Source organism: Aulonocara sp. 'chitande type north' Nkhata Bay, linkage group LG17 (assembly GCF_057382095.1).
Source record: "Aulonocara sp. 'chitande type north' Nkhata Bay isolate Kocher_YH1m ecotype deep benthic linkage group LG17, A_spYH_male_GT1.1, whole genome shotgun sequence".
NCBI lineage: Eukaryota > Metazoa > Chordata > Actinopteri > Cichliformes > Cichlidae > Aulonocara > Aulonocara sp. 'chitande type north' Nkhata Bay.
In genome coordinates this window covers 27,688,632-27,715,937 of record NC_141360.1, presented here as the reverse complement: position 1 = coordinate 27,715,937, position 27,306 = coordinate 27,688,632, and the positions used below count along the sequence as shown (strand labels likewise).

The window sequence follows — 27,306 nt, the reverse complement described above, 5'->3', positions numbered from 1 at the left end:
CATGTCATTTTATTACTTTTATTTATTTACACGCAATTTCTGAAATGCATTAACAGTGTCACAGTTAGCCAGTGTTTGTATATTTCAAATCATAAGCCATTTAAATCTGGAAAAAACCATTGCAAGAACCAACACATATTTAAAAAAAAAAAAAAAAAAAGCTGAGAGCTGCATTTCAAGGAGAGTGAGGGGGACAAATACTACAGCTTATTACAAACCCTGCCTGCGGGCCAGTTCGTGTTTTTATTCTGTGAGTTAACATGCAAAGACTTCAAAGATTAAAGTGTAGTGTAAAAGAAAAAGGAGGGGTACAAAGGAAACACTGCTTTTTTTTTTTTTTAAATGTTAATTCTGTGTTTTGGATCTCATCACTCACCTGAGGAAGGCTCACACTGTTCAGAGGGCGCTCTTAAAGCTACATGGGTGCAGAGTCAACTTAAACTAGGGTGTCTTTCCACTTAAACAATGAGCTGAACACGTGTTTGGAGGCAGTGAGTGGGAGTAACACCAAATGGGTAAAAGTAGCCTAAAGATACAATGACTGTTAAATCTGACCTGTTGCTTTTTTTTTTTTGAGCTATAAAAACTGAAAAACACTGAAATAAGAAGTTATGAGTGTCTGCATCCATGATGTGTGGCTGGTGGTTAATCGAAGGTTATGTCCATGGCATCATTCCCTGAGAGTGAAGAACTGCACACACACACCTCACATTAAAGAAAAGAAAAAGCCTCAATCATCCACATGTCAGTTCCTCAATCGCTGACCTTTTAATACATCATCTACTTTGGATCAACCACAGTGGCTCAGAATACCTGTTGTTTTGTTTTTTTTGCTAAACGGTGTGGCACTAAGTAGAGAAAGCTCAGGAGTAGATATGGAAGTTTCTTAACCTAGACTATCCGCACATAGCCCATAAACAAACCAAAAAAACCTCTACAGGAACAAAGAGGACGAGGATCGACACAGGCTCTACTCAGCTGGGAAGGGAAAGATGGGTAGCTACTCAACAGATGATCACATGAACTCTAAAAACATCCACATTTACAAAAAATTTTTAAAAGGTTAAAAAAAAAAAAAAAACTCCCTACGAAGGGGGGGGAGAAACACCCTCAGGCTCACTGAGGTTTTTAGGGTGAAAATATAATAAAATCATTACCTCTGTTCAATTAATAAATAATTCAGAATCCATAAAAACAATAAAAAAAAAATCACATAAAACACGAAATAAATTAAGCCAGTCGTTTCAGAGGTGACGACTTGTAATTCCTATGGGAAAACAAATTCACAGAGAGGCAGCATTTTGAGTGACTCCACCCCCACCTCCAACACTAGGTGCAGTTTTACACCTGTTAAAATTCTGCGAGCAGAAGAAACGCACCAAAGTGCTGCCTCTCGCCCTTACCTCTCTCCTTAAAAAAAAAAAAAAAAAAGTTATTGCTGGTGTGATTGAGATAAAGAGGAAGGGTGGGACACAAGCATGAGAGAGTGGAGAGACGTACAAACAAATAAGCACCATTTTGAAATTTCAGTTTCACCACCTCCTCTTTTAGCACCGCGTTTCACCTCCACCCATCCAGGTAAACAGACCCTTCGTCCTGTTCAGTTTGTCACGAATAAAAAAAAAAAAATTTAAAAAAAAAAATATATATATAATAAAAATTAGGCCAGGGGAGAGGTGGAGGGGTGATCAGCAGAAGGGGGAAATACTAGCAAATGTGACACAGGTGATCTTGGCATCAGAAGCAGTGGACGTCTTGCCGCCTCACCCTCTCCTCCCGCCCCCACCAACATCTCTTTTTTTGTCCGTCCAAAATGCCCACAGGAGCTTCAAGTCCACCGTTCCCTGCAGCAACATGCTCCTTTCATGTTTTTGTCTTTAGTGTGCTTGTGGTAAAGTCGTGCGCTTGCTCGTTTCCAATCCGATACCCTGTCTCCTAAGCATGCACAGTGAGCGTGTTTTACGTATCAAAGATTTGTTTCATCTCCAGGCAGTGTCCATGTGATTTCATTTCTTTTTTGTTTCATCCACCCTCCCCCCGATATATTTTAACTGTCTGGTAAAAAATACACAAAACTATCTTCTTCTCTCCCCCTGCTCCTGACTCCTCGCCCTTCTTTCAATGTCTGGGAGGGTTACACGAAGACGCGGTTGTGTCTGCTGAGCTTCAGGATCTTCCCCAGTCTCTGCTTGGCTGTGGCCATGCCTTTTTTGGGCCGTTTGCCTAAAAAAGAGAAAAATGAAAATATTAGCGGGATTTATATAGTAACATCAAATAGTGAGTAACATTTCAACTAACTATCTTCTCACAAATCTGACAAATAATCCATCAAGTGGCCTAATCATGATGATAACCATAAGTGGCCCTTAAAACGGGCCCCTGACACCAAAGAAAGCACCTACTTTATATTACAATAATTAAAGAAACTAATACAAATTAAACTAAACATTGTCAAACAGCAAAAATGAAATAAAACATGATAATGGGGCAGGGATAGCTCAGTAGGTAGCGTGGTGGCCCCATGATCGGAAGGTTGAGGGTTCAAATCCACTGAACGGCTACCCTGAGGTACCCCTGAGCAAGGTACCGTCCCTATACACGGCTGCCCACTGCTTCACTGAGTGAATGGGTTAAATGTAGAGAGTATTGATCCCCATGGGGAAATTAAAGTATACATTAATCGAAATAAAATATACTAACACTTCTTGCACGACAGTTAAGTCCTGGTTAAAATTTGTCCTGATCTTTGATCAGCTTTATTTTGGAAAGGTTTTTTTCTGTACTTTCTATTTAATTTTAAACAGTTTTTAAACACTGAATACCACCTCTCCCACTGTCAGAGAGCTAATTCCCACATCCTGCACATTACGTATTGAACCATGCTTTATCTTCTGTGCCAGTTAGTGTGGACTGAAACAGCTTCTCCATTTTTCTGCATATTAACAAGCAGAAATGATAAAAGTCACATTTCAAACCTTTTGTGGCCTGATTGCTGATTGGTGGAGGGTTCGGGGCATGCCTCTTGGAGGGGTGCAGAGGTGGAGACATTGAGGGGTCACAGTATTGGTAGTCCATCTCTGGGCTGGGGAGCCCTTGATTGTCCCAGGCTTCGCTGCTGCTGTTTCCCTGGCTGTCTATCGGGCTCTTGTCCCCCTGCAGTCGGCGCTGGTGCTGCGCCTGTTCCAGCGGGCTGGGCCACCAGGACTCCTGGAGCGAGTCTGCCGTCTCCGACTTGGAGGAGCACAGCAGACCAGCCATAGACAGCATCCCCTGAATGGCCTCTGCTGTGCTGGGTGAGGTAGGACATTCTCTGTAGGAGGAAGACGAGACTCATTTTTAAAAAAGGTGCCCCGATGGCGCCGTGTTCACGGGGGCCTTTCAAGGATTTTGTTTTATTTATTTATTTGGTTAAACGGCCCACGGATAATCAGAATATTTGAAGAAGCATAATAGTACTGGTCACAGGCCTGCCTTGATCTGTTTCCTCACCGTTTGAGTGGTTTGTGTTTGTGCCTGAGTTTCTCGCCAGACTGGTCCAGCTTTATGTGCCCTGAGCCTGTCTGCTGCTCATCCTCGTCCTCTTCATCCTGGGAGCTCTCCGAGTCTTCGTCAGAAGATGATGACGACGATGACTCTTTATGCTACATTGGACAGAGAAATTTCAAAAACATGCCTCAGAAGACAGCGTAAAAAATGATTACCCAAAGTACACTCTGTTCAGAAACACTGAGCTCTTAAACCGGCTGTGTTTGTATAAATCCTGCACATCGTTTACCTCTGTGGGAAAGTCGCTGTCTGACTCGACATCTGACACACTGGAGTGTCCTGAGACTTCTTCCCCGAGTTCAGTCTTCATCCTCTCCAGATCTCCTGAGACACAAAGGAACACATCGTCAGCTAAATGCTTGCATGGCTACAATCGTCTGTTGGTTTAATATTCACTGAAGACTTACTGAGGAGTGCGGATTTCTCAGCTGTGCTGTGCTGTTCCTGACTGTCATACATCCTCTCAAACTTCACGTCCATGCAACCCTTGGGTGGGCCAACAGACAGTCCCTCATCTTCGGACTTTACAGGGCTGCTGCTTCCCGGTCGTCTCAAATCTCTGCACACACAAATATAAAGTTCATGTTAACATGCAGAGCAGGTGACTAATTTATATTGTAATAAACAAGAAGAGGAAAATAAATTGGACTCCTCATCTCCTGACGGCTGCCTCACAGCTCAGAAGAACAGGCTTTGTAGATTAACAAATTCATAGTTTCTGTTGCTGACTAGTAAACCTTTCTAAATTCATTTTTACTTCATGTTATTTTTTTATTCACCAAAGTGGTTTTATGTTGGTTTCTGGAGTTTGTCACCAAAACAAAAGTACTAGTTTGACTGGCTCTGCACACTGATTCACTTTGCTCCCCCACCTGATGATTCTTCCGTTGACCAGCATTAGCCGTATGTGGTTGTCTTCCATAGACTCTGCAGCAGCAGCTGCAGATGCAGTTGACACTTTGTTAAACTTTGCGTGAACCTTGGCACCAAACGCAGGATCCTGGATACAGAATATTAAAAGTATTGTATCAGTCATCAACAACACACACAGAAGCATTTACAAAAAGCTTTAATCGGTGCAAAGCTGCATTTAAGTGAAGACTCCAACTACAATAATAAGTACATAGTGCACCTTTTGGCCTAACTAACGGCATTTTGGTTTCTTCCTTTAATGTAGATTAAACACACATTCTGAATGTTTGCTCCTTGAAGCTCACCTCCTCCAGTGGCCCGACCTCCAGCCTCTTCAGCACATCCCTGGTGTGCTGCTCTAAGATGTCCAGGTTAGTGGGTAGCTTGGGCGCATGGCGCTCCTGCTCCCTCAGTTGCCTGGCGGCCCTTCGAGCTCGCCGTGCCTGGCACAGCCTCTCCACCGTAGCTCGAGTGGACAGGCAGCCGTTTGATCCCGAAGGTACTCCACTTCCCTGAGATTTCACTAGCTTGCTACCACCCACTGGTTCCTCCTAGAAAATAAATGTAAAATAAATCATGCAGTGAAGGTTGTTACAATGTGCAAAAAATAAAAACAAAACCTACAGAATCAAATGATCATTTTTTTTAATTTAATAAGATGTACAGATAAAGCACATGTAAAACTGTAAAGGGTCAAGAAATGGTGCAAATTAATGATGTAAACACTGAGATTACAGCTTGTATATGTCTAAAATGTGGGTCACTTTTATTAATCACTGACAATACCAAAAGAGCGTCAGCTTTTCTCCCAGCTGACACCACCATTTGCATGAAGTCTAAAAAGCTCCTCACCTCTAGGTAGCGGATTTCCTTGGTCAGTTCTTTAATGAGATGGTTCGGCCTGATATTGTCTGGTACCTCGCTGGTGGGTTCGTTCACCTGCAAAGCCGCAACAGTTTACATTCAAAACAGAGGAGTGAGCAGAGAATCTGCCGCCTGCTGCTGACAGATAAGACTAAACGTGGATGCCTCCGGTGACTCCTGTGTCACAAGAACCATGTGGACTGCAGACATGTGAGGTGTAATCAGGCAGAATTTCTCACCTCTCTTTTCAACCAAGTCTTCAGTGCACTGATTAAAGCCTTGACTCCATCCACTAGGTAGGTCGGTGGAGGACAGTTGTCCTCTCGAAGCTCTGACAAAATCAAAGAAGGGAAAACTGTCACGAGTTTTAAGCGAGAAAGCTTCAAACCTTTTAAAACAGTAATGGATTTCCAAAAAGGTAGCATTAAAAGTGGTGTTCAGCAATGGAAATTTCCTGTGGATATTTTGTGTTTTTAAGTTTTGAGGGATCAAAAATAGTGGGGGAAAAAAACAAAACACGTCACACTTTGACCCTCCACTATGTATTAAAGGACTTGCAACCCTGAAATTTACTGTCATATGCAGGTAAAATTTTGCATGACTTCATTAAATATACTAATTCTGAGGGGTCAGGTGGGAGGAACTCATTGATTTTTCATGGAAAGACCCATAAATAAATCTTACTGACACCATTATTTTCTTGCCAAATGTTTTGAATTTTTATGTCAAAATGTTATGTTGCGACAGCTCTTATACACATCTCTGTGGCTTGTGGTTTTGAGTTTTAGACTCTCACCTTTTAGCATTTCCAGGAGGTTCTTTGCCACATACCAACAAATGGCCTCAAAATAGGGAAACTTAAAGAGGTCTGGGGTTTTCAGACGACGCTCCATCTCATAACACCTACAACGCGAACCAAACGTTAAGTGCTAAAGTCTCTAGAAAACACACAAAAATCAAGATGCCACACCAGTGGCAGGCGAGTGGTTTACCTGAGCTGCATGCCAATATTGAGGTTGTGAAGGAAGTTCCCTCCGAATGCCATGCAATCCTGAGAGGTGAGAACAGCGTGGATCCAGCCTGCAGAGGGCAGCAGAGCACAGACGTTTACTCAGCTTATCTACTCTCTGGCTTAGAATGATAACATTCTTAGGGTGGGGCAGAGAAATTACACATGAATACCTGAGGAAATAGGGATTTATACTTCGCTTAATCATATTTTCTCAACATGCAGAAAACAAAATTCGTGACAACAAGACTGCAAGAAACTTTTTTATCCTGCTGAGGCACAGTCACACCCAGCAGCAGGAGATAATGCTGTCAATAACGGCTTCCACCCCAGATAAACAGTGCTCCTAATACAACACAAAGTAGGAGAAAACAGATTCTTTTTGGGGGGGGGGACTGACAGAGGCTGACAGACAGGCCTGATAATACGCTTGACTGACCTACTGTGCTTCCTGACCCCAGCTTAATTCCCACCTCTCCACAGCCTTTCTGCCAAAAGCTCTCTTTCACAATGCTGCTTGAGCTTTCTGAGAAAGCATGGCTGGAAGACTGATTGAGGACATCCAGCAGTTGACGGGCTGAACTGAGCTTTGTCTCTCCGTGTGCCGTAGGGGGGCAAGGGTGAAGGAGCTCTATGGGCTTAAAAAGTCCATTGAGAGACTGATGGACAAATAATGGTATGACTGGATCCATTAGCTTCACTTCAGCGAATCAAAGCATGCTTTGGTGTCATGCTCAGTTAGTGACATGACATCAAAACATCTTTCTACCTTCTTAATGCAACATCAGCAGCGCCACCACAAGGCTGCATAGTCACGTGTAGTAAAACGCCTCAGTGCTACTTTCATCATATGACATAGGAGCTCTGTCTCTCTTCATTTTCCCCTGTAATTATGATCATTAAGAACTGTTTGGGTTGTTGCTCAGGAAGAATTTCCCTCTCTGTTATTTTCCTTTGGCAATAATAGAGGACCTTAAAGGAGCCTGTATTTTCCTGGCAGCATCCATGGGAATCATGATTATTTTTCACTTTTAAATGCACATGGGGAAAAAAACAAAACAAAAAACAGGCAGGTCAGCAAAGCTGGCGCAAAACTGTCAGGCAGTCACCAGAAACAATGATTTAACATCAGCGACACAAACAGCTGCACGTCTGAGAGTGTGGAATTTATTGTGCTTGGAAACCACACACCATTATCCAAGACTTTAAAAGTACTTTGATGACTAGTGTGTTTAGTTTGGTTCAACTAAAATGTGTGTGTGTGTGTGTTTGTCTGGTCAGTGATGTTTGTTTAGGCTGGTGTGAAAGCTCTCAATCACATCCTGGTGTACCGACCAAAGATCCCTTTCAAAAAGGTGTGTCAGGATAGCGGACGTGACTGAGCACGAAAGGCTGAGCTGATTTTAAACCCACGTGTAATATTACAAATAAGCTATGAATACATTTGTCCAAATCATTTGAGCTCTGCACTCGTGCTGACCTGCATGTTTTACCAGTCAGTCAACTGTGCTTGCATCCTTTTTTTCATAAATACATTATCTTTAAAGAGTGGATGTTATAGTGCTGTAACATGCCCTATAATAACAATAACATTGCTCATCTCATCATAAAACATATCATAGCTGACTTTTTGAGCTAATCGTGACAATTAGTAAAGTACAGATGATAAGCTGCCAGTTATCCAAATTTGATTTCTTCATACGTCCAATACCTAGAGGTCTACATAACTGCCATGCTCACGGATCATAGCCTGAACATAAACCATCATTTATCACAATCGTCACTTCTATCAAACAGTTCTTGAACATCCAGAAGATGGCGAGGTTACAACTTTCCAACTGTTTGCCAACCAACAACCAACTGTTGTACTTTCAGAAAGTACAACCCCTGTCAGGTGGGACTTTTTGTGGGGTAAAATAATCTCCCTGGAGCTTAATGTGCTACATAGTTCCTGTGATAGAAATACAGAGTTTCTCAGGAGGTTCCCAGTTCAAACTGACCTTAAGAAAGTTTTGAAAGTACACTTAAAGTCCTTTACTTATCAAATGTGACATTAAAACACCTCACTGACCTGTAGGGATGAGCAGCGTGGTTCCTTGGGGTACAATACACTTGTAACACTTATCCACTTTGTCCCCAAAGAACACTTCGCTCTGATTGGGCGAGGAGCTCCATGCCTCATATAGTGCAAGATTGGTGAGGGTGGGCTTGATCAAGTAGAAGACTTTCTCACCCTGAAAATCAAAAGAAAAAGGTATTTAAGGTAACGAGAGGTTAAACTTGTGAATGTGACGGCACTGCTCTACTAAACACCCGCCCCTCATTCAATCACAAATTAAAGTTAGCTGTAGTTTTCAGAAGCGAGGGGGTGAGACCATCATGATGAGTGCTGCTGGCTGTTTTATGAATTAACTGGATGTGAGAAGCAAGGTGACCCTTCAGAGAGTGCTAGTCTGACCTAAAAACCTCAGTATTTAAAGAAACACTGAATCCCTGAGCTTGATGAACATCAGGGTGGCATGTTCCTCTCTTTAAAGGAGAAAAAAAAAAAAAGCTCTTTAAATCCACACACTCACCCAGAGAACATGATACCAGACAGAGGTGCCTCCAAAGTCTATGTGGAAATCTGTGTAGCTGTCTTTGACCCCCATAAGGCAGTACTTCTGGACAAAGGGTTTAGGGAAGAAGGAGTCGTCTGGCCAGTAGTTCTCAACCCAGGACAACGTCTGAGCCACGTCAGGAACCTCCACCAGCTTTGCCATCCTGCGGGTGATCAGAATCATGCAGCACACTGAGCTTAGGAAAGTTTTAAAAACATATCTGTAGGTCCCTGATTTAATCTCAACCACATCCAATACTGTAGAGAGACTCGACTCTACCCTCAACAGAATAACAAGTCACTGAGGTGAGACTGTAAACGTCCAGCACAATCAGATCTGATGGTAGCTGGTCTTTAACCTGCTAGGTGCCTATAGTGCAAAGTCCATACGATGTCAGACTGCACCAGTGTTAGAACAAAGCAGAATAATATTCTCGGCATTCATCGTTATCAAGCTGTCATCATATAAGGAGCCTCCAGCATGCTACATGCTCCCTCACCTTCACAGTACTCCCAGTAGTGCAAATGCCTGTTTTGTTGTGTGCTACACTTAAAGAGAAACTGAGCAAAATATCCCAACCTGATTCTCACAAATCTGTCTAAAGTGCACGTGTGAAAACAGCTTTGGCTACATCAGAAGGACTTTAAATCGAATGTTGTTCCATTTCTTTCTATTAACTCAGGCAACTATTAAATCAGCTGGAAGCTTCCATTCAACTTTACATTGATATAGATGGCCTTGGTAAAAAATACATCTGGAAGTTTTGTCAAACCTAGTTTGCTGACTCTTGAAGATACTTATTCCTTTTTCGCTTTTAAATCACAGTGACGGACCTGCAGCATGGCTTACTTCGTGTCAGAGAACTCCAGGCTGATGAGGTTGAGGACTTTGGGTCGATGGGGATTGGTGAAATACTTGATAAACTCGCTGAGCTTCATCTTGCTGTCCGCCTGCCGTGCCACATCTATCACGTCGATGACTTTGTTACCACCTAGATGGGAATGAAGTGCCTTTTAGTTTGTGCAATATCAGATTAGATGTTCTGCAGTCACAGACTCCTGAATGAAAATCTTCAAACTTTTTAAATGACTGCAGAGTAGGTGATGGGGTTCAGAGGGGTCAGCAGCCTGCTGGCATCCTCATGTGCTTTTAGAGATCAACCCCTGAGGAAAACTGGCATTAATATGGCAGCATGGGGAGGGGTTGTAGGGGATGCAAGCGAGACAATCTGTCAATCTGTCCAGACCACCAGTCCCAGAGGAAGGGGAGTGGGTGGAGGTGAGAGGGCTGCTACGTTTAATAGCTGTGTGTGCGTGGGAGATCTCAAGCATATAAGGAAATATGTCTGTAGATGTGAGAAAAAGTGTGCAAAAGCTGTGTGTGCATGTGTGTGTTTACTCATGGGATAGAAAACAGATGCTAAAAAGGAAAAGAGAAAAAAGTCAAAGAGAGAGCAAACAGCAAACAGCTCACAGTTGGGAGGCTACAAATCACACGCAGTGACACGCAAGGCCGGAAGTAAGACTGGGGTGCAGTGTGTAGCAAGACAGCTGGTGGTTGTATTTTCCCCACTCCCCTCCCACACACCTTTTTTATTACCCCTGTGCATACTTGTGTGTGCACACACACACACACACACACACACACACACACACACACACACACACACACACACACACACACACACACACACACACACACACACACACACACACACTCCTCTAAAGGCCCAGCTGGCCAGCGTCTGATGACAGAGAACAGGTGGAGTGAAAAGCAGTCAGTCACACAGTGCGAGACAAAGCTGCCTGGAAACCCTGCAACGCCGAGCTCGAGCACTGGGTTCACAAACCCAATTCAATGTTTTTATTTAGTTTTTTTTTTTTTTATTAATGTCAACAAACTAAAGCACCGCTGAGCCAGCTCGAGAGACACTCAATCTAACCGACATCCCACCATAAAGACAATGATATATGACGACACCCAGTTATGTTAAAGAGCCAATTAACTGAGATAATTGTTGCAAATATGTCTTTGTCATCAGACAGGAACCAGAAACTTGTTACTCACTGCATTAATTTTAATGTAAAACAATTATTTCCTCATGAATCAAACGTTTTGGGAGCAAAATGCTGTAAAAATAATTAACTCAACACTGAAATCAAAAGATGAATCCTACTTTATTTTTGACCGTTTTGTAGGAATGAACATGATTGTAACTATGAACATGCACGGCAGGGTTTGTTATATTAAATACTGGGATGAGGGACTGGAATAGCTCCTTCTATAATAGGTTTTTGTGAATCGGGCTTTAAAAAAAATATATACTTTTAATAAAGTGCTGGTAATAAGCCATTGCCTGTCAACAGCAACCTTTACTCTTCCTCAAAGCACCAGTTGGGTGCTTTAACAGGTGACCTCAAAGTTGAGCTGAGTTTAATTTGGTATCCACCCATTTTGTGCTAAGTGTCATAAGGAAAACTCATATTAATATTAGTTTAAGCCAGTCAATGTGATCTGATTAGTCAATAACAAGCATCAAGACAACTTTGATGGTGCAATACAAACTTGGTTTTCCCTTTCTGGTTTCTTTGTCAGGTTTTGCATAGTTTCATGTAAAACCTCAAACCATTTCTAAAAAGCTTTGCCCTGGAAGGAGTTTTTCAAAATCTCCAATGTCTGTGACCTAAAATGCTTTTCATGTGTGAATGAAAGACCAAAACGCATTCAAAAACCAACTTCTCCAAGACACCTTTCTAATGTGGACAGGGTCTCAGTGTAGTTAGCTTCTCAAGTGGCTTTGCTCATTTGTGTTTAGTTTTATTAGCTTCAATATTAGTTCAGTTCCTATGACAGCTGGGACATGCTCCAGCTCCTGCTACAGCCCTGAAATGGGTAAGTGGAAAAAAATTGAAGAATCGATAGTTTCAGGTTTGGCGTTTTTATTATTATAAATGAGAGGTTATTTGTCAGGGTCTCTGTACACAAATAACAATGTTCATCAGGCAGACTGTGCTAACAAATTCCATCAAACAGAGACAAAAACTAAAGACATTTTCTCATTTTTTTTAAATTTCAGTCAGTTTCATTTTTTTCTAAAGTTAGCCAAAATATTTTTTCACACCCAGTTTGAGCCTTTATTTTAGTTTTAATTAACTGTAATGCCCTTGCCAACATCGGCTGTCATCCTTCAGTTGAAAGTTTACATGCCAGTTTACTCTGAAACAGCTGGCATTAAACCTAATTTTCTACATCAAAGTACTCAAGCGGTCTAGAGGCTGGTCTCTGCAGCTGTCATCTGCATTCTTCCCCTCACAGAAAGAGAGAGGGTTGCTAACGGTGGGTCGCATTGTAACATCTTAGGCTGCGTCTACACAGGAAGTGATTTACAGAGAAACGGAAACCAGAGAAAGTTAAAAACATTCGACAACTACAGCCAAAAACAGGAAAAACACAGAGCGGGCCAACGCCAAGACAAACTTCACTCAACTTCAGAGCAAGCATTTGATACCAGTGATTGGCACATAACAAGTTAATAAATGCATAACAAGGTAACCTAGGCAACCAGAGCCTGTGTCCAGAGATGAGTGAATACTTGTTGGTAATTAAATAAATTAAGAATAATTAGGTTTACTGACTGAACCCTTACTCCTTCCTAGCAAGGGCACCTCGCCCTGGTTTCCATTCATTACAGTGGGGCAAAAAAGTATTTAGTCAGCCACCGATTGTGCAAGTTCCCCCACCTAAAATGATGACAGAGGTCAGTAATTTGCACCAGAGGTACACTTCAACTGTGAGAGACAGAATGTGAAGAGAAAATCCATGAATCCACATGGTAGGATTTGTAAAGAATTTATTCGTAAATCAGGGTGGAAAATAAGTATTTGGTCAATAACAAAAATACAACTCAATACTTTGTAACATAACCTTTGTTGGCAATAACAGAGGTCAAACATTTACTATAGGTCTTTACCAGGTTTGCACACACAGTAGCTGGTATTTTGGCCCATTCCTCCATGCAGATCTTCTCGAGAGCAGTGATGTTTTGGGGCTGTCGCCGAGCAACACGGACTTTCAACTCCCGCCACAGATTTTCTATGGGGTTGAGGTCTGGAGACTGGCTAGGCCACTCCAGGACTTTCAAATGCTTCTTACGGAGCCACTCCTTTGTTGCCCGGGCGGTGTGTTTTGGATCATTGTCATGTTGGAAGACCCAGCCTCGTTTCATCTTCAAAGTTCTCACTGATGGAAGGAGGTTTTGGCTCAAAATCTCACGATACATGGCCCCATTCATTCTGTCCTTAACACGGATCAGTCGTCCTGTCCCCTTGGCAGAAAAACAGCCCCATAGCATGATGTTTCCACCCCCATGCTTCACAGTAGGTATGGTGTTCTTGGGATGCAACTCAGTATTCTTCTTCCTCCAAACACGACGAGTTGAGTTTATACCAAAAAGTTCTACTTTGGTTTCATCTGACCACATGACATTCTCCCAATCCTCTGCTGTATCATCCATGTGCTCTCTGGCAAACTTCAGACGGGCCTGGACATGCACTGGCTTCAGCAGCGGAACACGTCTGGCACTGCGGGATTTGATTCCCTGCCGTTGTAGTGTGTTACTGATGGTGACCTTTGTTACTTTGGTCCCAGCTCTCTGCAGGTCATTCACCAGGTCCCCCCGTGTGGTTCTGGGATCTTTGCTCACCGTTCTCATGATCATTTTGACCCCACGGGATGAGATCTTGCGTGGAGCCCCAGATCGAGGGAGATTATCAGTGGTCTTGTATGTCTTCCATTTTCTGATGATTGCTCCCACAGTTGATTTTTTCACACCAAGCTGCTTGCCTATTGTAGATTCACTCTTCCCAGTCTGGTGCAGTTGTACAATACTTTTCCTGGTGTCCTTCGAAAGCTCTTTGGTCTTGGCGGAGTTTGGAGTCTGACTGTTTGAGGCTGTGGACAGGTGTCTTATACAGATGATGAGTTCAAACAGGTGCCATTCATACAGGTAACGAGTGGGGGACAGAAAAGCTTCTTACAGAAGACGTTACAGGTCTGTGAGAGCCAGAGATTTTCCTTGTTTGAGGTGACCAAATACTTATTTTCCACCCTGATTTATGAATAAATTCTTTACAAATCCTACCATGTGAATTCATGGATTTTTTTTTCACATTCTGTCTCTCACAGTTGAAGTGTACCTCTGGTGCAAATTACTGACCTCTGTCATCATTTTAAGTGGGGGAACTTGCACAATCGGTGGCTGACTAAATACTTTTTTGCCCCACTGTATATATACACACAATATATAGTTCGGATTGAAAACAATAAATAGGTCAATTTAAAGACTTTCCATCATGTGTAGAACTTTTTGACCAATCTTTGACCACACACCGAGCTGGCAGCAGAAATGCTCGACAGCATCGGCGTTTACTCCAGTTGTCCCATTGTCTTCAAACTGGAAGAACTGTAATCCCACACTCAGACCCCAGTCACAACACCTGTGCCTTGGCTTAATGCTCAATAGGGCATGGGAGAGAGAGATAACGTGAGAAAGGGAGTCTGTAATCTGAACTTAATTATAAAAACACTGGTGGGCTTGGTAATGGGCTTGTAATAGGAGCTGGGAAGTAGCAGGCTGTTTCGGTAAGGAAGTGCAGTGGTCATGGAGAGGGCAGTGAAAGCTTAGCCGTCGCTCATTTAGAACGCATTCAGCCATCGTCTGATGCCTGATAAGTGGGTTAAAACCCATGAACCTGGAAACTGGTTCATATTGACACACACAGATGGCGCCTGCTCAGCAATGGCCACTTAGCTGGCTGGTGTAGCGTTATTTCATTAGCTTTTAAGCAGCTTCCAATGATGATGTGTAGTCCAATCACAGAAGTCACATCCTTCCCAGACAATAAACACTAATGTTTTGTTGTAAATTACATACATACATGTGACAACAAAGCCAAGTTTTCTTACCCACATACTGCTCCACATCTTTGACAGAAAAAGTAGAGGGGGGTAGTTTCAGACCCAGACCCTCCATTTCGGTGACTGCTATGGGGTAGTTGAAGCCTTGCCTCTCCAAGTACCTGGTAGTCACCAGCTCACCCTTCATCCGTATCAGAATCTCCTCGGCACTGAAAACCAGATTGTAATAAGTTAATTCAAGCTGCCAGTGTTCTCAAAATAAAACCATAATGGTTTTAGCCATGCAGAGAGTTGCTTTGTTTACTTTACTACCCAAACCACAACACAATATAGGTGAAAATATTGTGTTTGTGGTGGTGGTAGCATTTTGACCCAAAAAGAGCCTACAGACATGCAAGCTGCTCTGTGAGGTGGTGATTAGGCACACTGAGAGGATTACCCAGGTCACTACATATCACCCATTTAATCCTAACGACAACCTTGGTTTTTCACCTGAGATAAAGTCAGGTGAGCCACTGACTTTTCATAAAGATTTCTACAAAAATGTGATCACAATCAAGAAAACTCTGGACCCAGTAATGTGTTTTTCTTTCTTAAAGCCACACTGTTTTGTGTGACTAAAAATATTCCAAAGCTACACATTTTTTCCAGAATCAGTGGTCGTGAAAATGTAAATAATCCACACACTGGAACTATTTTCTTTTATAGAAACAGAATCAATCAAACTCCCACTAGATATCTGTAAACGTGAGAACACAGAACAAAACAGTTTGCCTGGCTTAAAACCAAAAGAAGCAAGCGTGTACATATTTATGTCTTCTCCTAAATCCACTTTAACCTGTATGAGCATTAAGTTAAGAATTTCGAGTTTTTTCAGCAAATTAGAAAAACAATCCAGTTGGTCAGAAGGATTAAGTATGAGAAAAAACATTTCCAAAATGAAAGAGAGAACTGGAAAAACACAAACAAATTCTCATACATTTGCAGTTTTTCTCTTTTCCTTTGTAACTTTCTAATGCAAAGCCTTACTTAAGCCTTTAACTGCATAGACAACTTTACAGGAGCCCAATTTTGAGCCTTCAAAAGTAGACATGATTCACAAATCAGAAAATCGCACTTTTAGTTTACCTGAATAAAATATTCCACTAGGCAAGGCCTTTAGAGTTTTAAAAGTGTGGCTCTTTGGGGAGGGGGGGGGGTGTTGATATCTACCTGGGGAATGTCCTGTTTTGGAGCTCCTTGATAAACACTGAGGTGCCAGCCTGCACCGGCTTCGATCCATCGTCTGGCTCTGTGTAGTCATGCCTGTGCCAGTTGTTGCGCTTTTTCACTGCAGAAAACAAAAAAAAGTAGGTTTGAGTTTCACTGGGCTGTCTCGTCCTAATGTAATAATGCCCTCTTGAAGCACCTTCACACAACAACATTGTAAATTATGCAGATCACAATCACTTGTCACAAGCACATTAATTCACTACTCAGCCCCTGTGCCCAGGGGTGGATATCGAGGGGTTTGTCCAATCAAAGTGGAGGGTTTACAGCACCATTCAATTAGCTTCTTAATGTCTGCCCTCAGGGTTGTCAAAGGTTAACCTATTCCCCTCCCCCCCTTAACCCAAAAAAAAAAAAAATCTGACTCGACTAACACTGCAGAGAGCGGCCTTCCCCCCGGGACTGTCCAGCATATAGAGACATGGGTGAGACAAGGTAGAGAATCAGAGTATGGTGCTGTTTTCACACATGCACCTCAAAGAATTAGGTCATACTTTCCGCTGTTGTGCTTTCTCACATGTAGCACACATCAGGAAATAGTTTGCTTCAGATATACTGGCTAATGGAAACACTTTACTGTTTAGGCTTCAGAGCTGCCAAGATAACAGATGCAAGAGGGTGCCAGGGCTCTAGAGTGCGACCAAATTGGTCGCAAATGCGACCAGATTTTTCAGTGGTGCGACTAAAAAAAAATCTTAGGTCACACCGGTGCGACCAACTGTTCGAGTAAAAAAATAAAAAATAAAAAAAAAAGTCTCTGCAACTCGGAAAGTCTCCGTGTGGTCAACAACAACATATCATGCCCATATCGTGGTCTAAACCAAGCAGAGACAGTCAGGGGCGGTACCTCTCTGATTGGTCATGTACGTTTGAAAGTGCAAGTGGATAGAGAGGGGTGAGCTTGAATAAAGCGATATCAATTCATTAAATCCTGAATCGACTTTTAAATATGAATATGAATTCCCTCTTTGCTGTTTTGCTTCCACCGCGATTTAAAAAAATAAATAAATAAATAAAATCACACTTTATGCACAGCTCTCTCTCTCTCTCTCTCTCTGTGTGCACTTCAAGAACAGTTTCCCCATCTCAGATCTCTGTTTTCTGCATTATTCATTCGCTTCTTACCCACCAATATACCGTTATTTACAGCACTCTTTCTTTCTTTTCTTTTCTTTACTTAAATGACCTCAGACAAGAAAGCCTATTTTCTGCTGTTCAATACTGAAAATATTTAAACTTTTTAAAATTATACAATATTGCAGAATATTTTTAAGGTTATCTGCTATAAAAAGCCAGGCCAGGAAAATCTCCTTCATGTTTTTCTGTGTTTTTTTCTCAGTTTGACACAAAGGCATCTGCTGTGATGCTCACAATTCTGATGAAGTCTCATAAGTGTCAGTACTGATAAATGATGAGAATTATAATATTTCTGACAGTCTGAGGCAAAAGTGAATCGAAATCAAATGGATTATAGAAATCAGTGATGATGCCCAGCCCTAGTGAGTAGCCTAGGCCTGACAGAAGTGGATGTAGCTGTGGGTAATAAGAAAGGATGAAAAGAACTATTTATAACTTTTTGGTTAAGTTAAGGCCTGATCCATCTGAAATTCATAGCCAGTGCTCTGACACGGAGCCATCAACCTCTGAACTTTGAAAAAGCACAGTGTATCCAGAAAACACATTATATGCTGCAATAAATGCACTGCCCAAGTGTCCCCTCTCCCCACTGCCTTTCAGCGGCAGGCAACAGCAAACAGGTCGTCAGAGAAGGCCAAGATGATGATTAAGTTTAACATTGTCTACAATATTGCCAAAGAGTGCCAAAGCACTTTAAGCACAAGATTGGTAGTTAATCATTTACAAATCAATATTGTCTGTATAGACAGCAAAACCCCCCACCACTACCACCACCAAAAAAAAAAAAAATGCACATGTAAAACAGCGGTGTTAAGCTATGCGGTTGAAAAATTTGGGTGCTCCCAACTTTTGTGCTGGTGGTTTCTTAGGCGCACCAGTGCAACCGTTGCAAAAAGTTAGTCTAGAGCCCTAGCGTGCACAAAACAACTATTCATAAGTAGTAAATGCACACTAATATTTACTGAGATATTTGCTGCAATCTGACATTAAATGGACTATGCACTATGAAACTGCCAGGTTGCATGCACCAAGGTGTCTAGAAAAGTTCAGGACTGCAGTGTGTGTGAGTGTGTGCGTGAGAGAGAAAAAATGGCTTCAGGAAGCAGCAAAGACTCACTCAGGGAGGGTCCGTGTACGACATCACAGTTGGGACAGTGGTAAACATCAATATCCACAGCATGGTGCTCTTCTACCTGTACACAGCTGGAAAGAAATGAGATACAGAGTTAGGGCAAGTCCCCTACAGAGGTTTATACCGTTTTTAAATTGCCAGGAAAAGAAAACACGCCATCACAAGATTTTGCCCAAACATATACAAAGCATTTACTATAATAATGTATGTATGTAATAATAAACCCTACCAGCTGAAGGCATTCATTGCATTTACAATATATATGGTCTTTCCTTATACTTTAAAGTTCCTTCAGATAACTTATCCTGTAAATGGTGGCATATAAACCACTTTCAATCTAACTGAAATGAGTGGAACAGGTCTACTGCTTTACAAGCCCGTTCAGAAATGAAACGAGGACACCACAATCTTTATCTGACCTGGACAAGCTAAAGCAGATGAAACGCTCCCAAACTCCTGTCAAATGCTGTGTGTGTTTCAAGCAGAGATGCCAGGGGTCACAGGTCAAAGATAAAAAGAAAGAGGAAAAAGCAGCGCACACTTAGGTCAGGAGACCAAAGATAGCAGTTTTATTTTTTTCCCCTCCAACAAATGTTCTATCATTTCACAGTTATGGCTTCATTATTATTATTATTTTTTTTTAAAAAACAAGCTGAATGATCTGGCCTCTTCTCATCATATAATTTGCAGTGCATTTATCAAGAGGAGCTGCAGTACAGCGGTGTCACTCATGCTGCTACTACCCCTGAGTATCCTGCAACAGCCAAGCCACAGGAACCAACTCACATGCATTCCTGGGTTGCATACCGGAGCAGCATGGGTTGAACAGCAACTTTGTTCGGATTGTGGACAATGTGTATAGTGTGATAAGCCAAAAAGTACAAACTAAAACTGAACTATCCTAATTCACATGACCATCCATCCATTTTCTACCACTTATTCAGGTCTGGCTCACAGAGCCAGCAGCCTAAACAGAGATACCCAGACCTCCCTCAACCCAGCTACCTCCTTCAACTCTTCAGATGGTCAAAAGAGGCAGTCCCATCCATCCGAGGGACAGAATCTCTCCTGCATGTCTTCAGTCTGCCCTGTGATCTCCTTTCAGCTGAACATGCTTGAAACACCTTGTTCCTTAAAGTCCCAGGATCCTTATTGGACGCTCAAACCGACTCAGCTGGTTCCCTTTTTATATTTAGGAGCAATGGCTCTACTGAAGTCATCACCTTTCTAATGAAGACCCCGAATGCTCTAAAGAGGAATAGGCGACGGTTGGACTGCAGATCAACCAGTAAATCAACTGCTCACATTCGCTTTCAGCTCTGCACACATCTGACAATCCTCCCGTGTCCTCCTTTCCTCACTTGTTGAGAAGTCCCTAACATAATTCAAACTCCTTCACTTGGGGCAACAACATATTACCAACCAAGCATGTAGACTCCACCCTTTTCTGACTGAGAATCGTGGCCTTAGAAGTAGAGCCCTGGCAGTTTAGCTTTGAGCTCCAAATCAGCCAAGTGTGAGCTGGTGATCAATGAAGCAAGCAGGACTGTGTCATCCACGGAAAAGCAAACACTTAAACTTCAGGCCACTGAAGCCTGCACCATCCAAACTAAGATTGTCTGCAATTTGTCGACTAGATGACTAATCACTACTGTCACTAGTGTGCACCTGACCTCTTCACTGATACCCAGTGCTGATAAATCTGCCCATTAGCCACTAGATGGAAGTTAGCACAAATCTATAACATTTCAGATTCAAACCCCCCCAAATGATGCAATTAGAAACTAACAAATAACTTAGACTCAATGCCCCCACAGTTTTCTGTGAACATTGAAAAAAGTAACCAAAGTAAATTTCAGTTTAGTTTTAAATTTAGCTTCCTTCTACATTTTGCCCATAGTGTCACAGTTTGAGAACCACATTAGTGTTTTACTTCTTCTGACTGCACGTGGCATCAATTTGTGGAGATTCTCTTCCCCTGAGATCAGTACTCCAAAAACAAATGAAGAAATCTTGTTGCTTTTTTTTTGTTTGTTTTTTTGAGAGAACCAGACAGACGCCAGCTTCATTACTGGCCTACAAAATCCCTTCCTGCAGCACAGCAAAAAGAGGTTTATAAACAGGTTTGTTGCTGATATAACCTTTGCTTTTAAAGGTGAAAGCCTGCAGGGGGGATAGAGCTGACCGAAGCCTGCTATCAGCTTTGATCTACAAGGAACTGCAGGAAAACTGTAAAGGAAATAAAGCAGAGGGCCATTAACTCATCAGGAAATGGTGAGCTTGTGTGAATGCCTGCCACCCCCCACATCACCCTGGTGCACAAACAGGATATCAACCATACCACACAAAATCTGAACTGTTGTTGGTTGGGTATAAGGGCAAACAAATGCATTAGTACAGTAACTAATTAAATATCCATTTAGCTGTAAAGAACTCACATTTATCTCTTTTGAAAGTTACTTTTCCACTCTCCTACAACATCCATAAAAGACAAAAAAAAAAAAGCTGAGAGAAGCACTCCTGCTCCTGCACGTGAGCAAATGGATAACTAGCAGTAACAGTGTACAGTGTTTGGCTGGCGACTAAGCCTAGCTCATGTATCAGGAATCTTTGTTCAAACATGTGGCCGTTCGCTGGGGGAAAGCATGAGTCACAGCTCTCTGCCGCTGGGTTCGCTGAGACGTGTGAATACAGCGTGTGCTCTGGGCTGACGTGACCTTCTTGCTACTTTCCTTTATATAACACCGCAGTGGGAAATAAGGGCACTGTGCCACATACGCCACCCTGACTCAGCGCGCGTGTTACCTGTAATGATTACCACTTTAACCCGAGCTTGTGAGTCTATGTGGACTTGAGACAGCAAATGTAAAAATGGGAGAGGAAAGAAAAGAAAGGGGCCAAGTATTTCCTGCTGCCTTACTCGGGCTTGATGACTCACCACAAAGCGGGGTGAGTGTGCAAACAGCTCTTGAACCGACATGAACCTCATCTGCTCAGTCATACATCATCTCAACTCATAAGATAGTGTTATCATGCATTGTAAGACAACAAAAAGGTCAGAGAGAGTACAACCAGGGTGAGCAACACAGATACCCCACAAAACCTTGCTTTATTCCCTGATAGAGCTGCCCTCTGACAGCACTGCAGCAGATTACCGAGCTAAACATCCCTTCCTGAATGAGCGGAGATGTGTGTACTTGGCTAAACCCTCGCCATCAACAGCCCCTCTCCTCCACTTCCTCTCATCAAAGGCCTCCTTCCTGTGTAACTGAGAGGGTTTATTCATTAGTCCACGCACTGTGAGGGGGTTCATTGTCCTCAGTGATCAGTGCAGAAACACAAAGGCTGGAGGCTGGCATCGCCATTATTTTAAGCTCCAAATAACCGCTCCGCATGGGGTGTCGACACACCTACATTAGGGAACTGGCAGATCTCTAATGGATGGGTGGTGGAGATGGAGAGGATATGAGGGCAGTTAAACACACCTGGCTGTCTTTATGTGCCCCAGAGGAGCACCTGACTCGTCCGAGTGCGCTCAGGCAAGGCTTACATAAACAGAGCCGGACTTGGACAGCAGTAAGAGCCACTGAGGTCTGACAGATGGATAAGGCTCTGTCATTCTGCCCTCAGGGGTTAAATCATTTTAGCCAGCTAGGCATAAAAGCAACATATCACCCGTGCATTGTTTACAGTTTGAAGGACACAGCAGGGCTTTCTGTAGTCAGCTGGTAAACAACAAAAAGAGGATCACTTTGTTGTTTATAGGGTGTCAGGGAGCCCCTGGGAGTTTTAAACAACTTAATTGTTTTCAGTGCAGGTTGAGCTGCCCTGAGGCCCGCAAGCACTGGGACTCTGTTTTCACATGTCTTCAACATGGCTGAGCCCCATTTAAAACCTAACGAGTCATCAGTCTTACGAGTGTTTGCTGCTGAAAGACGCAACACAACAAACACAGACTGAACTCGCTGTGCAGATTCACAGTTCATAACATACAAATTATTGATCTATTATTTTGGTACATCAGCTATCAGTTTGATATTGTAATTTAAAGTGGTTTTCTAAACTTCCTTTAATTTGAACTGTGTGGTATATTCTTTACTGTTATAATTCAAACTGACTAGTAATCAATACATGATGCTTTTGACCCTTAATCGACTTTGATTGAGCCAAATGTAATGTTATTTCCACCCCAATGAGAGTCAGCTGAATATAAACAAGAGCTATGAGGCTGTCTTTACTTCAGCCAATCAACTTATCAGACATCTAAACAGATGATCTGAAACATCACAGACAGCAGTAGTTTAAAAAAAAAAAAAAAAAGGGGGGGGGCACTTCCACTTAGCCTAAACACCAAAAAGGCTCTCCACAGAGGTGATCTATCTCTCTTTAGTGTGCTCACACTCTGTGCGACATTGACAGATCGCGCATTGAACTTGGCTCGCCGTAGCTCCCATCAGTCATTCGCTCCATCTCATTGAGCACCACTGGTCTATCATCGCCCCCACTGTCCACACGCACATTAGACAATGGGCAGACCGGAGGGCCTGACACCTACACTGTGATCTGATGTGACCTACCGGGGATTTACATCCATAACACTGATGTAAATTTGCATCTAAGAAACGCATGAAGCAGAGGCAGAGGCATTTACAGAGGCAGGTCTTGCAATCAGGTGAGGCTCAAAATGATGAATGGCCCTCAGACTTACACCTGAAATCTAAACCAAAGGGTATAATAGTGGGTTATACTGCTTCAGGGCACTGTTACCCCTGCAGATAGTCAGGACAAAAACCTGAAGGGGCAGCAAAGTAAACCAAAGAGGTCAGAAGATTAGTAACAGAGACCCTCAGAACATTTCTTCTGCAAACAATCATTTTGTATTTTTTTCAAATGCTTTTTTCTCATTCAGGTGTAAGTCTACCGCTGTAGGCAATGTATAACTTTTAGATTAAAGTATTTATCAAATATCTAATAGGCACCAAAAAATATTCTGTTGGCCCATGAGGTTAAAGTACCATTTTTAGAAGCAGTTACAATAAAAGACAAAATTTCTCTTTTAGCACATAAAAGAGAAGATGTACACAATGTGGTCATTTTTAACTTTACACAATCTACCTTATTATTTAAGCACTAATTCCACTTAATTCTGGAAATAGTACTTTCCAGTACTCTGAAAGTAGTATTATGACTTTAATCATGAGAATCATGTTCTTTGATTTCTCCAGTGCCTTCAACACTATTCTTCCCTCGGTTCTAAAGGACAAGCTGGTGAACTCTGGAGTGGACCATCACCTCACTACCTGGATCCTGGACTACCTCACCGACCGACCACAGTATGTGAGGACTCAGGGCTGTGTGTCGGACAGGGTCGTCTGCAGTACGGGGGCCCCACAGGGAACGGTTCTGGCTCCGTTCCTCTTCACCATCTACACTGCAGACTTCTCCCACAATTCCACCCAGTGCTTCCTGCAGAAGTTCTCTGATGACTCTGCAATAGTCGGCCTCATCACTGATGGGGACGACAAGGAGTACAGAGGTCTGACCCAAGACTTTGTGGACTGGTGCCAGCTGAACTACCTCCAGATCAACGCCAGTAAAACCAAGGAACTGGTGGTAGACTTCCGCAGGCACAAGCATTCTCCACTGCAACCACTGAACATCCAAGGTATGGACATTGAGGCTGTGGACAGCTACAGGTACCTTGGTGTTCATCTGAACAATAGACTGGACTGGACTCATAACTCAGACGCCCTCTACAGGAAAGGGCAGAGCAGGCTGTACCTGCTGCGGAGACTCAGGTCGTTTGGAGTGGAGGGCCCACTCCTGAAGAAATTCTATGACTCTGTTGTGGCTTCTGCTATCTTTTATGGCGTGGTCTGCTGGGGCGGCAGCATCTCTGCTGGGGACAGGAAGAGACTGAACAGGGTGATCCGAAGGGCCAGCTCTGTTCTAGGATGCCCTCTGGACCCAGTGGAGGTGGTGAGTGACAGGAGAACGGCGGCTAAGCTGTCATCCCTGATGGACAACATCTCCCACCCCATGCAGCAGACTGTGACAGCACTGAGCAGCTCCTTCAGTGGGAGACTGCGGCACCCACGGTGTGGGACGGAGAGATTTCGCAGGTCTTTCCTCCCCACTGCTGTCAGACTCCATAATAAAGACTTTAACTGATCAAGCACACACATCCATACATATGCAATAATACTAAGTGCAATAATCCTTTCTGTCATCGTTGTATTTTTACTCAGTTGTATATAGTATTTGTATTCTATTTTTATCTTATTGTATATTTATTTTATTTTATTCTACTGTATATAGTATTTTATTTTATTCTATTCTGTACAGTTGTGTACTGTATTTATTCTTATTGTATTCTAATTTTTGCCTCATAACTCTTGCACTGTCCACTTCCTGCTGTGACAAAACAAATTTCCCACGTGTGGGACTAATAAAGGTTATCTTATCTTATCTTATCTTAAAGTAAAAAATAATAATTATTCAACTTTATTCTTGAAGTAGTACTTCTATCTTGTTCTCATAACAGTACTTGACTTTATTCTGGAAATAGTATTCAACTTTTTCCACGAAGTAGTAATTTTATTTTCATCTTGAAGCTACTTCGAGTAGTATTTCAACTTTATTCTCATCATTGCATCTGACTTTATTCACAAAATAGTATTCTACTTTAGCCTCAAAGAGGTATTTCCACTTTAGCATCAAAGCAGTAGTTGTTCCCAACTGGAAAAAGTATTTCTGTCTTCCTCTCAAAGCAATATGTTGACTATTTTCCTGAAGTAGTAGAGGGCTATGCTGTAGTTAATGTAGATTTAATGCAGTATTACAAATTTTGAATTATTAAAGAAATACTATAAACTAATAAAACTGAAGTGAATAAGAAACACAATGTGGAAACTAACTGAACCACAACTGAATAAAAACAAAAATGAATATGACTGCATTAAACTGTAATAAAGAGATTACTGAAAACATGGGGGGAGTTTATCAGGACTTTTTTTCAGCTTTCCTGTAACCTCACTCTTTACAAATCTGATGCTGATAAACCGTGACACTGATTCAGACAGCCTTACCACATTAAAGTACAGCTTGTTTTGTTTACTGAAACACAGGTGATAGAAAACAGGACACTCTCCAGCAACCAAGACAAAAGTCTCCCACACAAACACCAACAAGAACTAGCAAAATGAGCTCCTCCGCTTTCCCCTCCAATGGCGTGCCATCACCCACAGCCAGAGAATATCCCTTTCCTTCTGGCCTGCCTCGTGGGAAAGAGGCTGGAAATGTGGCCGTTTTTGGAGCTTTGCTGTGAGTATGTGCGTGTGTGGTGTGTATCTGCTTATTAGTCATCAATGGGGGAAGCTCCAACATTTGTTCCTTTTCTTGCTGGCAGATGACACACAGCTAGTCTGTTTTGGCGCTGACACACCACAAATCCTGGCTGCTGAGTTTTTTGGCAGCACACTTGGTGGTTACGCAATGGCTTCCGTCATTTCAACATGAGCAACCCCCCACCTTAAAAACCAAAAAAACAAAACAAAACCCAGATTATTGTATTCCTAAGCAGTCACTGTGGAAATGCACCCACACAGGCTGACTTGAAGAGTTGCCTAGGTCAGCCCATGGACTTAGAGCCACATTAAAAAAACAAGAGAAAACTGCAAAAGAAAGAAAGTCGGATGCTGAGAAAATCTCATGCTCAAGCAGTGCGTCACAATATTAGGTGTGGACTGAAATTTGTACATTTTAGGCAATGTACATTACACAACATTAAGATTCCCATCAAGATTTCAACAGCTTCCACCTACATCTACGCATGAATCACAAAAACATCTGCTACCTGCAATCACAATAGAAAAGAAAAAAACAAACCCCAAAACAAAACAAATACAACACACACACACAAAACCCAGACACGTGCCTGCTTGGTACCTTTAAATAATTCCCCTGCTTGCCACTAGGGGTCCGAGGCCATGTGCCTCCTCTTTCTAAATAGGGGGGTGGGGGATTTAAATTTCGCCAACTGTCAATCAAAAGCCAAACCATAACAATCTCCTCGTTTCCCCCACTTACTTTCTACCAATATCAAACCAGCATTTAAAACAAAGCTCATGTGTATTAAATAATAGATATAAACTACCAGCTTGCTATATAATTAACGTACAGGTTGTGCCCAAACAAGTTGAAGTTGTTTATTAGATCTTCTTGTATCATTAAGTTTAAAATACAACTCAGACGCCGCCCGAGGCTGCCGTTACCTTTAATAACCTGCCAGCTCTGGCACACTTTGTACACTAGGGCTGGTTTAACTGGATTTAAATCGACTGAATCACAGCGACATCAAAATTAAAGTTATCCTTTAAATAACTCTACGGAAAGGTAGTCACGTACGCTTTTGATCACCCGTGTTGACTGAAACAGCTCGGTATACCATCAGCTATAAGATCTACTTTCTATTGGGCTCTATTTAAGTAAATGCCGCTGATTATTATAATAACTACAAAGAGCTGGATCATGTCGTTTTGTTTAAACTTATCTGCGGCACGATGGAGTTCATTAATGTTGTTTTTAGGGGCGCGAACCCCCACTTTCGCCCGTAAAGTCGTGTCAATAGACGGTTTAAAACCCCCGTCGCCCACCGCTAACGGTTAGCACGCTAAGTTAGCCAAGACCGCTCAGAGAACCGTCGCCTTTTCTTAAAAAACAAACCGTGTTTCTCGCCTCCATGTAACTACACCTCTTTAGGATGTCGCAGACTACATACCTGCCGTGAAACCAGTCTTTACAGATGTCGCACTCGATCATAAACCGGCTCACATCGTAGGGCTGCCGGCAGACACAGTACAGCGGGGCCGCCGCCATCTTCCTACTGTCCCCAAACAACGCAGGAATGAAGCGGGCGGGGA

General features: G+C 42.5%; 1 protein-coding gene across 1 annotated transcript; it reads right to left on the bottom strand.

The window, feature by feature from the left end:
• Positions 1 to 4: 4 nt before the first annotated feature.
• Positions 5 to 27,306, bottom strand: kdm7aa (lysine (K)-specific demethylase 7Aa). Its single transcript, XM_086269066.1, has 18 exons — positions 27,165 to 27,306; positions 18,371 to 18,456; positions 16,060 to 16,177; positions 14,896 to 15,056; positions 9,781 to 9,922; positions 8,908 to 9,094; positions 8,403 to 8,565; positions 6,315 to 6,402; positions 6,119 to 6,225; positions 5,562 to 5,653; positions 5,311 to 5,397; positions 4,764 to 5,009; positions 4,419 to 4,546; positions 3,954 to 4,105; positions 3,776 to 3,870; positions 3,490 to 3,641; positions 2,976 to 3,310; positions 5 to 2,223 (listed from the first exon to the last, which is right to left on the bottom strand). The coding sequence occupies exons 1-18, from the start codon at positions 27,260 to 27,262 to the stop codon at positions 2,135 to 2,137; spliced, it is 2,526 nt and encodes an 841-aa protein (XP_086125192.1). The 5' UTR covers positions 27,263 to 27,306; the 3' UTR covers positions 5 to 2,134.